Source organism: Sciurus vulgaris, assembly GCF_902686455.1.
Source record: "Sciurus vulgaris genome assembly, chromosome: 14".
Taxonomy (NCBI): Eukaryota; Metazoa; Chordata; class Mammalia; order Rodentia; family Sciuridae; genus Sciurus; species Sciurus vulgaris.
In genome coordinates this window covers 93233882-93245962 of record NC_136475.1, presented here as the reverse complement: position 1 = coordinate 93245962, position 12081 = coordinate 93233882, and the positions used below count along the sequence as shown (strand labels likewise).

Here is a 12081-nt window from a genome sequence, read left to right as displayed (position 1 = left end):
GACTACCCCTAGGATACCAAGTACTAACTAGGTGCCTCCCCACCCGTCCTCAGCCCTCATCCCTCATCCTCTTGGCTCTATTCATGCACCAAAAATCTTTGTCACTTCTATTCTTGGGATGGAGCTAATATGAACAGCTGTGCAGTCCTAGTGTTAGAAAAGGCAAAGGCAGGCTAGCAGTCAGGGTAAGCAGACTGCAGATTAAACTTAAACCCCAAAGCTGAGTAGCTATCACATGATAAAACATTCTGGCCAAAAATCAATACACACTTATGGAAAAACAGACAGCCTTATAAGACGATCTCCTTTTAATTTTTCTTTTCTTTTCTTTTTTGAAACAGGTATCACTATGTTGCCTAGACTGGCCTCAAACTCTGGCTGATTCTACCCGGGTCTCCTGGGTAGCTGGGATCACAGGCGTGCAACCACTCCACACTCAGGACGATCGAGACCCTTCCAAGTTACCAAGTTAGTCCCCACTAGCCAGAGCCAGACTTGTTTTTTTTAAATGTAACACCCCATAAAATAGCCTTGACAATGCAGCCCAGTTAACGACTGCAATACTGAATCTTCAAAAAAAATAAAAGGATAGTGTAAAATTCCAGCCTTCCACTGTAATGGGGCATTTATTAACCTTCCAGATTATGCCCAAGACGTGACCCTCTCCAAATGAAAAGAGCCAGACAAAAGGTAATCTGAACCTTCTGGCCAATTTAAGGATGAAATGACTGAAGGATGAGATAAAAAGAGTCTTCTCCTCAGCTACTGCCTGACACAGCTTCTGGTTCTTCGATCATCCTGCTTGCCCTGTTTGGTTATAATCTGGTTTGCCAGTGTTCCTAAGTTTCAGAACACAACAGTGTACTTCAGAGTGTACTGACCACCATCAACTCTAATAGAATCTGCTACTTAACTCTTGGTTGGGAGATCTGCCTAGGTGTGGGCTCAAAAAGACGAAACTTTAAGTTTTATCCAAAATTTTAAAAATCGCATTTCCATTAAAAAATCCAGATTTGAGCTTTATGTGAAAAATCAGCTTTGGCAGCAGCAAGCCAATGTCCCTTGATGGCAATCATTAGGAAAAGGAGCAGGGGCTTTCCCTTCTGGCTGCACGCAGATCCCAGATGGTTGTGCTGTGCACACCTCAGAAGACGAGGCCCAATATTAACCTTGTCTGGTACCCACTAGGTATCTCAAGTGGGAGCAGAAACTGGCATTAGCTACTTCATCTAACCCCATGGCCTGGTTAGCTAAGCTACGCCTTAGAATAAACAGAATCCCAAGGTTTACTGTTAAGGTTTATTGCTAGTTTCAGGCAATTTTCTATCTATAATTTCTAGAACTTAATTGCACGTATAAACATTTATCCTGAAATTTAATACGATTAAATGGGATGCATTCTATTCCATCGACAGTTACTGAACACCCAGTAGACAGGTGGTTTTGAAACTAATGGTTCTGCAAAAGATGGAGTGCTGTGTCTCTCCCTCCATCCAGTATCAACAGGGAATTATCATTTGGATGTCTTTCATGTATGTGTTATATTCTACCTATAATTTAGTTTCAAAAAGAAAATTAAAGGTGTCAGAATCTTCTGTTAGCCTGCATAAGCAGGGAGCTGTTTTAACATACATGTAACTGAACAACTGAAATACACCCAATATATATTTATATTTATTATATATTATTTATAACTCTAACCTTGCACAAACATCTAGTCTGGCCCAAAAGAATCTCCAAAAACTAAGAGTTTCTACAGGATTACAGATTAAAACAGGAGGTATGTTACACCTTTGTCCAGCATCTCAATGGAAGCAAGGCAAGCTGGTCAGAAGAGGGTGGCCTAACTGGTTGACAGCTGGTCAGTCCCTGGCTGGACAAGCTTTCTTCACTCAAGGACACCAGTTCACCTGCCTTTGAGCTGGCCTGGGAGAATCCACTGATGACTCACTCACCTGATGGGGGCCAAGAGGCAGGCTTGCCCTGGACCAGAAGGGAGCCTGGGAGGGTGTGGAGGCAAGGTGGACTGGTGGGTGGGGAAGATACCCCAAAGGAGTTCTTTTTAAAGTGGCAGTCCTTTGTTCTTTACAGATAAAGACAATTGTGTGATCAGAGGGTTTCTTTTGTCTGAATCTCTTGATTAAAATGCTGATAAAGCTTCTTTCCAACCACTGTGATCATTTAGCTGTGACTACCGATATCTCAAGAGTTACCTTCATTTCTTTTTGAACAATCAGTCACACACCCCAAAATTTCTCAATGTTTGCACGTCTTTGGCCTCCTAGTAAACTATTAGCAGAGAAATAAGGCAGCCAGAAAGGCTTATATTACTGGCTCTCCCTCACTGATCTGCCTGCTGTCTGTCCTTCAGGAAGCCTGATCAACCAGGGCATCTGAACTCTGAGCAACACACAGCCAGCAAGAGGCACACACCACTCAATCAGCACAGCGGCTCCTGGCCAGTGAAGTGGGCCTCCCTGTTCCCAGTCCAACCTGCCTTCCAGCCCAGAAGGGCGCGGGTACCAAGGGAAGGCAGGGAAAGCCCTGGACGCAGCAAGCATGTCCCCAGCCTCTCTGGCTCCCTGAGCAGGACTCCCCTTCCCACCTGGCCAACTCCTTCCAGGAGCTGCGAGCAATGTTCTAATTTGACAATCAATGGCATGGGACCACAGTCACTTTCCTCAGCGTCCCCCTTGTCTAGCGCACTGCCTGGTACACACCAGACACTCAAATACTTGTCAGATACATGAGAGGACTCCAGTGGACTCTGAGGAACGAGTCATATACAATTCTGTGGGCCTCCAGCCCCTGGAAGAGAATCCCAAGAGTCAATGCTGTCCAAGCCCATCCTCAGGCCTCTGCTCCATCACCTCTGCCATGCTAACCGCAACCCTGCCAGGTGGGCACTACCACATGCCCCGTTTTATATACCAGGAAACTGCAGATGACCAAGGATCAGTAGCTTGCCAGAAGCACAAAGCTCACAAGTGACCATCGGAATCTGAGCCAGCCTCTGTCCTTTATCAGGCTAGTACCACTCCCCCTAACGTGCCCCAAGCCAAGGATGGTCCTGAGTAGAGGCACACAAAGGGTCCCAGTCTTAAGAAAAGCATAGCTTGGTAGGGAGACTTGTAAAGAGGAAGCCAAAAAACAAATGCTGCTGACACAGTGGTGAGCACCTCTGATCCCAGCTACTTGGGAGGCTGAGGCAGGAGGATCAAAAGCTCGAGGCCAGCCTCAGCAACTTAGTAAGGCCCTGTCTCAAACTAAAAAGGAGTGTGGATGTAGTTCAGTGGTAGACCACCCTGGGTTCAATCCCAAGTACCACAAAAATAAATATTTTTTAAAATTTTTTTAAAGGACAGGAGATGTAGCTCAATGGTAGCATGCCCCTGGGTTCAATCCCCAGTACTTGAGGAAAAAAATAATTAGATGCTACAGATGTCATCAGAGCAGTTTAAGGTGGGAAAGGGACACGAGGCCGCTGCTCTGAGGGCCCTGAACAAACAGGGAAGGCAGGAGAACCCTCACACCCTGCTTCCCTGTCGGAAGGAGATTCACCTTTGACAAGAGGCTTGGGAAGGGGCAAGCAGCCCCCAGGAAGATTCCCAAAACTCCTTGCTAGGAAAGGCAGCTCTGGACAGCCGGGGCTTTGGCTTGGCAGAAGGAGAAGAGCTGAGAGTCCACGGCTAAGGAGGGGCAGGACTACAGCTCTCAGCACGGCCTCTTTACAGACATGCTGCACAGGATGTAAGAGACGGCCCTCTGAAAAGCATCCAAGGTGCTAGCCCACCAGGGATGCTCACAGCCTGAGGCAGCAGCATCACACACACTCAGAGTACGCGTGTGTCGCATGCACAGACACACACACACAAGCTGCCCAACAGGAGGCCAGGGGTTGGAAAAGGAGAGGACACATCTTAAAAGCTTCATCTGGAAGGCACAGTCCTCAGCTGAATGCTGGAAAGTTCTGCCAGGCCACAATGGGCGAAGGGGCTTCACAAAGAGTTAAAAGAAAGCAAACAGCACTGAGGAAACTATGTAACTGAGCAAGGAAGACCGGCCTCCAGCAGGCGAGGCTTCAGACTCTCTGGGCCTCGGGCAACTGCTCCTGGCCTGTCTGGAGAGTGAGTGCCAGGAGGCCAGGGAATGAACAGCATCCTAGGGGGTTCTAAGCCCCCTGCAGGGCAGCACTTTTCAAAAGTCAGCTCGCAGAGAGGGGATGGCAGGCCTCCCAGGCACGGCCTCACCTTCAGTAAGATCCCGAATCTGGGCCTTCTGTGGTTTCCATGTAGGAGGTGGCAGAGACAGCCACACAAGATTCAGTGACGCGACTGAAAAGTATACACATTATTAAACAAAAACTCTGCCCCTTTCAGGGCCACACTGCTTAGAGAGGAGGACACTATCAACTTCATTTTTCCTAAATCTTGTGATGATATTGTCAGCCACGCCATTGTACTGCATTGTACCTGAGGAGTTATATGCAAACATTTTTAAAAATGCATGGTGGGGTCGGGGGCAGCGCTGGGGATCACCCAGGCTTCATGCATGCTAGGCCAGTGCTCTAGCACTGAGCTGCAGCCCCAACCCTGCATCACATTTGCATGACGTTTTCATAATGTGAAGAGCCTAAACATTTGGCCCAAGCCTCTGACGGTGGTGGGGTATGGAAAGGAAGTAAGGATTCCCTGGCCCTCAGCCGACCTGGGCAGAGCCTGGGAATGCATACTCTTAATGACAATACTAAATGGGTTTTGCTACAAGTCATCCCAGAGTCAATTCAGGAAGCACTGCGACAGGCAACATGGAAGCTGTGCAGAATTCTGAGCAAGGAAGTGACTGGTGAGCGCTGTTTCTTGATGTCTGTCCTTGGATTCGGCTATTACTGTCAGAGATAGTAGCCTGATGGAACAGGTTCCAGAGTGAATGGAAATTAGGAAAACGAAAATGGCAAGAGTCAACTGCTCTTTCAAATGACATGACTGAGGAGAGAGAATGGGGATGTGCACCAAAGATCATGGTATCAGATTTTCACTTGTATTTATCAAGAGAGGAATGAGTAACACTGAAGCAACACAGTTCTGGATCCTATTTAAATTCCCCTCCAGGTCTAATCTCCACTACGCCCCCAAAGCATCACCCCATCCTCAGAAGTAGACACCAGCAGGAGACCAAAGGTCAGGAGGAGAGACATGTGCCACTGTCCCTCAGGCTCACTGCAGGTTGGCCAACCAAGTCCCTCGCTGGAAGCCACCAACTCTTGGGCACTCATTCTTCCTTCTCACCCTCCGGCCTAGAGCAGCTGGTTTGGGAACTACTGTTTCTTGGTGAGTTCCCCAAACCTGCCCACATCTCTGTAGAGTTCTTTAAGTCTCTTCAGCTCCCTGGTTCAATCTGTCTCCTACCAGAAGCCTGACTGATACATATAACATTCAACAGAATGCAAATGTCTGAACAGTGCCAGATTCAAAATTCTCTTGGGGCTCAAGTAAGGAAGCAGTCACATCAAATGAAACTCACTAAAAGGTCTGTGTGCAAGGGACACTGGATATGGGCTTGGAAGGGCTTGGTTAGGATTGTGACAAGCCACAGAAGGGACCCACACTAGTACCTGGGAGAGGCGCCTCCTCAGCCCTGGTTCTATCCTTCCATACATCAGCTGCCTCTCCTTCTGTTCCTGGCTATAGCAGGACTTCCATCTGCACCCACGTTAGTCAGGAAGTCATTAAATGACCATTCTGCTGAGAGTCACAGTTATGGCTTGTTTTATTTTAAAGAAAGCTCACAATGTTTTATCCTGGTAGAAGCCCACCTGTGAAACTGACTGCAGGCCAAAGCTGCGTGCAAGCTGTTTTGAGGATTTCCCTGGAAAGTGAGTCAGGACAGACCCAATAAACAGAGACCAGTGCTATTTGTACCTACGAAGGGCAGTAACATCCAAAGCAGCAGTTTCAAGCTGGAGACAAAGAATGTGCCAAGCAGCAAGGAAGCAGAAAACTAGTTTTATCACCAAATTCAAAACTAAATTTTAATCCTACTTTAATCACTGTGTGGGCATGTAACTGAACCTGAGTCTCATACTTCCCTTCCTAAAAACGAGGTCCTAAGGATTAAAAATGCAAAATGTGAACAGACATTAATTTCCCAAAATAAAAACATAAAATGCATTCTAAATGTTTTGTAATTTGTAAAGGAGGAGGACCTGTTGGACATCTACAAGGAGCCACGCACTTTTACAGAGATTTCTGTTTTAATCTTTAAAAAAACCTGCAAGTACCTATTACTTATTATTGTCCTTATTTTCAGATGAGGAAACTGGGGCTTAAAGAAAAAGTCATCTGCTAAAGGGCACAAGGCTGGCTCCAAACCTAATGGTGCTCCTCCACCACACCACCGCTCCCGCTGAGGAGGGAGGAGGAACAGGGACCAATGCATTAGCATCAACACCCCGGCAGACAGGTGGGCTGTGCTGGGCTGCTTCCGATGACAGCCAGTCAGCTCCAACTCTTCGCCTTCAAGAGTGTCAGTCTACTCTCCTCCCTGTTTATTTATATACCCTCTAACATGGGGCAGCTTCATCAGGTAATAAACACAAAATCGTGGAATCTTTAAAATAAGCCCAGGAAGAAATATTTATGTTAAGTGATGTTTCTAAAATTGTTAAATGACAGGCAATCTCAGTCCCATATGCCTTGAAAGGAATCTTCCACAACAGGCTGTCAGCATCTCGGGGTTCCTGCGATGGAGACTAATTCTCATTAAAGGGGTAAAAGCAGGAGACATAGATGAGTTAAATATTCCTAAACCTAGGGCCAAACTTAGAGCAGTTAATTGGCAACCTTCAAAGAAAACAAATCCTTGATTTGCCTGTTTCATGGCATGCCCCTTTTTCTCCTGAAAGTCATGCTCTTTGAAAGGATCTACAGGGGCTGGGGAGACAGCTCAGCTGGTAGTGGTGTTTGCCTCACAAGCACAAGACCCTGGGTTCAATCCCCAGCACCGCCAGGAAAAAAAAAAAAAAAAGATCTACACTGAGGACTTCGCTTACTTCTTAATCAATAGAATGGGATTCATCACAGTTCAGACAGGTAGGGGAATTTAAAAAGCTGAAGTTGTAAACCACTCTTCCCTGATCGTCACTTTATTTCATTGGTTGTCAACCAGCACAGGGAAAGGGAGTGTGGGGAGAAAAGGGCAATCAGCAAACTGACCACAAAGGAACAAGGACTTTGCAGGCCTCCACACTTCTCTTACACACACGTTCCCTGTCTGAATCGTAAGGACCAGTGCACGAGTATCTGGGGGCTTGAGAAGTTGGTGCTCTCATCTTCCCCTCCAAAATGCACCCAGTGGCCCTGATCTAAAACAAAGTAAACAATGGTATTTGCCACATGTTAAAACTATAAACTGAAACTGACCTTTTATGCAAATGCTTAGTATCATACAGGCACACCTGAAGCTAAAACCTTCAGGCTTTGACTCTTACTTCCCACAGTGGTATGAGGATTCAGTTAACGTAATGGATGTGAAAGAGTGTTGTACACTGTCAAGTGTCAGGCATTATGGTTACTGACTTGGTAGGATTTCTAACTGGGTTCTTCCTTCTGCCCCCAATCCATCCTGTTCTCTCTCCTCCAAACCTTTCAAAATATCTTGAGTGCCCCTCTTGCCCCTATCCCTGCCCCAAGAGTTCAGCACATTATCTCTAAAATAATGACCCCTGTCCCGAAACAGGACCGTCCAATGACTCATCCATAACTGGCCTTATGCCAAGCATGCCATCCTGGATATCACAACACTAGGGTACTTACTCCACCCACAGTGGTGACTACAGCAACATGGGAAATAAGGAAAGAAAGCGGATGGGTGGATGGCAGGCAGGCTATGGAAGGATGAAGGGGAAACGCTGGTATCGACCTCATCTGGTAACGTAGAGTACTAGACAAACCACAACAGAAGACACAACATGTTGAAAGAGAACGCTAAAAAATAGGTTGATTTGAAACATTTGATTATTCTTTGTTTCATCTTACTATTCACTTTGGTATCTTAAAAAGGCACTGTGTACCAGCAATGTACGAAGGACACGATTCCGTCCAAAGGTATCTGACACCTGCTGGGGGCATAGCTGCTTTTCCTCTGCCACAGCTCTCCTTAGTCCAGTTCCTTCCTCAAAACCCACTCTCAATATATTTCTTCAATCATATCCACCTAGGAAGTATTATTCTAGAAACAAGGTTGCCTGGCTATCTTTAAGCACCATGAAACCTGAACTAGATACTGGATTTTATATTTTTATTTAAATTTAAGGCCTACTGAAAAATGCTAGGGTTTCCTCAAAGTCACTCTGGAATTCTCAGTGAAGATTAAACAATCCAGGAGTCCAAAGAAAGATCTCGCAGTGCTTCTCCCTTATTGCATAGTCTCCTTTCTCTGCTACTTGACCCTGAAAGGTGAATTCCTATGTTCCACAAACACACACTCTAGTGAAAAAGTTAACTATTTTATTACCCTAAATTTCCTTTCTTCCTGACATCAAGCAACTACTTCCATGATTTCCTAAATTTTTGAAACATTGTTAATTAGCACATACAAAATCAACATGCTAACAAGTTATATACTATTACACTTTTCACTTTCTGACTTTGTCTTCTTCCTGTTGAGTCACACTATTTGATTACAACCAATTCTTAGGTTTTCTCTCAACTTGGACTCAATTATTTACATTATAAAATTTTGTTTTGCTTAAATTTAAAATAATGGCTGACTATTCATCTAATTTTTAAAGGAACCATACAGTCATTTTATTTAATTTTTTTTTAGTTGTCAAGGATCAAACCCAAGGCCTCACACATGCCAAGCAAGTGCTCTACCACTGAGCCAAAACTCCAGCCCACTATGCACTTAATTTTACAATATGAGTTTTCAGTTATTGCGAGAGCTTCATCAATAAAGAGGTCAATTATATGATGCTTCAAAGAAATAATTTATTCTCACCATAAAAAGCAGTGTATTAACTCAATATTCTTAAGACTTGCTTAGAGCAGAGAAAATAACTCAAAATACTACACAAATAGTCACACAAACTCAGGGTTATACATGGCTGCACAAATTTAGAATAGTCCCAGGAAAATGAAGGTTGTTCAAGATACCAAATCAAGACCTTTAGCTAATTAAGAAGCATACTCAAAAAAATTTAAAAAAAAAAAGGTTAAACCCTGCCACCTTCCCTTGATTTTCCTACTTATTTTCAGTACAAGAAAAGAACTTTCTCCAGCTTTACTGAGATGTTTAAATAAGTTCATTAACATTATATCACAGAAAATGTTATAAGCACTATATGCATCTAAAGGCATTAGCACAGTAAAGAAAATATACCAGCATGGTAAAGAAGACTTCGGCAGGGAGGGAAAGGGAGAAGGAAGAGCTATACCTGTCTCCCTGAAAGAAATGAAAAAGTGTAAGCCTGCATCTCCCTTGCTTACCATCAGCAAGAAAATTTTCCAACAGATCCTGGCCTGCAGACACTGGCAGCAACCTGGGTGGGTCAGAGGTGTGGTACTCTCAAAGATCACAACTGCACTCCAGTTTGGAAAAGAGTGAGTGTCCTCCAAGGGGCTAAGAAGACCCAAAACCTTAAGTCCTGATTCATCTATTAATAAAGAGAAGACTATCTTCGCAAAATACACAATTTCACTAGTGGTACTTTATTAGTATGATAGTCATCGTTAAGTGCTGTTCAAGATATGTTGGGGACAGGTACTTCACTATTAACTGGAAGGTACGACTGAAATACAAGTAAGCAATTAGATATAAACAGAAGGCAGAATTTTTAAAACATTCCTTCCGCATACTTCAGACTTTTATTTAAAACAGTAAAGCACAGATAAGTCATTTCCAGCTCGCTGCTGTGAGCAGCGGTCTGGACCGGCAAGAGTCCTATCTTGGAAACCAAACCCCTGAAGATACCCAAAACACCAAGAGTCGAGCTAAGGACAGTGAACCAGTATCCCTTGTAAAGTGCAAACACTTCCAAGTGTTCTTGAAATAATGGCAAGCAAAATTTCCAAAGCCAATTACCTTCAGCCTGGGGCCAGAACAATTAACTAGACCCTATCGACGACTTCCCCAAATCGCACTCTCAGGACAAAATACTTCCAAACTTTCTTTTCTGAATAAAAATGGCGCTGCTTTCCCATCACAATACTGTTTATTTCTCAGGAATCCTGAGGCCCTTCAAACAATCAAACTCGGTTGGCCTCATTTAAATGCCAGTCCTCCCCAGCCGGTGTCAAATGTTTTCTTCAGGGTAGGGTGAGGGGATAGGGTGGCTGCTCCTATCTACAAGGTTGCAACTTTCTCGGCTGGAGATTCTGGGTAACGAACTCGCTGTGACTTCTTTCCATAACCTCTGCCCGCCCCCCCCCAAACTGTTGCCTCTCGGAGTTCCTTCGGCCACGCTGGGGCGCGAACGGTCCCCGAGCGCTGGACCGCTGAAGCCCCGGCCGGAGGCTCGGCGCGCCCGGCGCCCAGACCCATGCGCAGCCTCCGGGGCACGCGCGGGGCCGCGGCGCCCAGCGCAGCTCCGCACCGCGCCGGGCAGCGGCTCCGGGACGCGGCGGGTCCGAGCGCCCGGGCGCGGGGCAGGGACGGCATGCATGCGCGCACGTCTGTCCGGGAGCCCTCCCCAGCGGCTGTCGCCCGCGACGCCGCGCGCCCACCCCCGCCCGGGGCCGCGATGGGGGGCTGGGTGGGCACGCCGCGGCCGGAGGGAGGCGGCCGGCGCCCGCGGGCGAGGCGACAATGCCAGGCTGGGCGCCCCCTCCGCGCCGGGCGGCGGGCGGAGTGACACCCAGCCCCCACCCCTCCCGGCCCGGCGGGGGACTCCGCGGCGGGCAGGGGCGGCCAGGGCGCGATGCCCCAGGCACGCCGGGTACCTGGTCGATGGGCAGCTGCACGGCGTTGCTGAGGGGCTGCAGCAGGGTGGAGCCCGTGGTGCTGGTGGTGGCCATGGCCGGGCCTCGGCGCTGCGCCCGCTCCGGCCCGCACGCCACTCGCCAGCTCGCGCTGTGCCGGGCGACGACGAGGATGGGGATGCAGCGGCGCGCCCGCCCCTGGGCGGCCCGCGGTCCGAGAGCGGCGTGGGGAGGGCCGGGGAGGGGCCGGGGGCGGCGCCCGGCTCGCCCCTCCCCTGCGCCCGCCGCCCGCGCCCGCCCGCCCGCACCGGCGCGGCCCCTCCCGCCGCCGCCCGCCGCCCGCCGCATCCCCCGCCCCCCGACTTCCAGCAGCTTCCAGCGCCCCCTCCCCACCTCGCGCGCTCTCGCGCCAGACAGCCCCGCGGCCCAATCGCGACGCGGCGCCCCGACGCCCGCAGCCAATCAGAGGGCGCCGGCCGCGCCGCGCCCCTCCCCGTGCCGAGGACCCGGGCGAGGGGCCGAAGCGCGGCCCCGGACGTTGCGCGAGAACGGCGCGGGCGAGTGGGGCGCCTTCTGTCTTCGCCTTCTTAATCCCGGGGGTCGGCGGCGCCCGGGTTCTTTACTAGGAGGGCCGGTGGACAACAAAGGGGAGCGGAGTGGCGACCAGACAAAAGGGGGCACGTGTCGAAGCAGCTCAGCCAACCCAGGGGGAAGTTGGGGACAAAGCCGGGGCCAGGAGTAGGAGGGCGATAGACCAAACGGTGGCCTAGCTCAGAAGTCCCTTTGTGCCCAGGACTGTTGCGTAAAAGCCCAGAATGGATGGAGAACAATTACGGTGGTCCTGCCCTCTCGCCACCTGCAGCCTCACCAGGGCCTTCCTCCAGGCCACAGACCCGCCGGCGACAGGTAACACCTTGTCTGTGTGGAAGTTGAAGTCCTAGGTCGCCAGCTGAGCGTTCAAGGTTCCGCCTCCTGAGAAAGGTGGTTTCCGAGCATCTCAGCACCCTTGAGCCGTTCTCCCCAGACTCTAGAATCGTGTCCACCGTCAATCTAGGGCGTTTTGTATGTCATACGAGGATGTATAATCAATTTGCTTGAAACTTAATAAAAGCAGCCTATTTGAGCTCCTTGAAAATCGGCTTCTGCTTATACTCAGGGAGAA

General features: G+C 48.5%; 1 protein-coding gene across 5 annotated transcripts in view; it reads right to left on the bottom strand.

Annotated features, from left to right (window-relative positions):
- Positions 1–11190, bottom strand: part of MBOAT2 (membrane bound glycerophospholipid O-acyltransferase 2) — a 133868-nt gene extending 122678 nt beyond the window's left edge. For 2 of the 5 annotated variants that reach the window (XM_079110966.1, XM_079110967.1), the window contains exon 1: positions 10941–11190. Coding sequence is in view for 2 of the 5 variants with exons in the window: in XM_079110961.1 (XP_078967087.1) it covers positions 10941–11015 (75 nt within the window). In the remaining 3 variants the exon portion in view is untranslated. The remainder of the gene's footprint in view (positions 1–10940) is intronic. The other 3 variants (XM_079110961.1, XM_079110960.1, XM_079110964.1) reach the window with 3 other exon arrangements.
- Between the last annotated feature and the right edge of the window lie 891 nt (positions 11191–12081).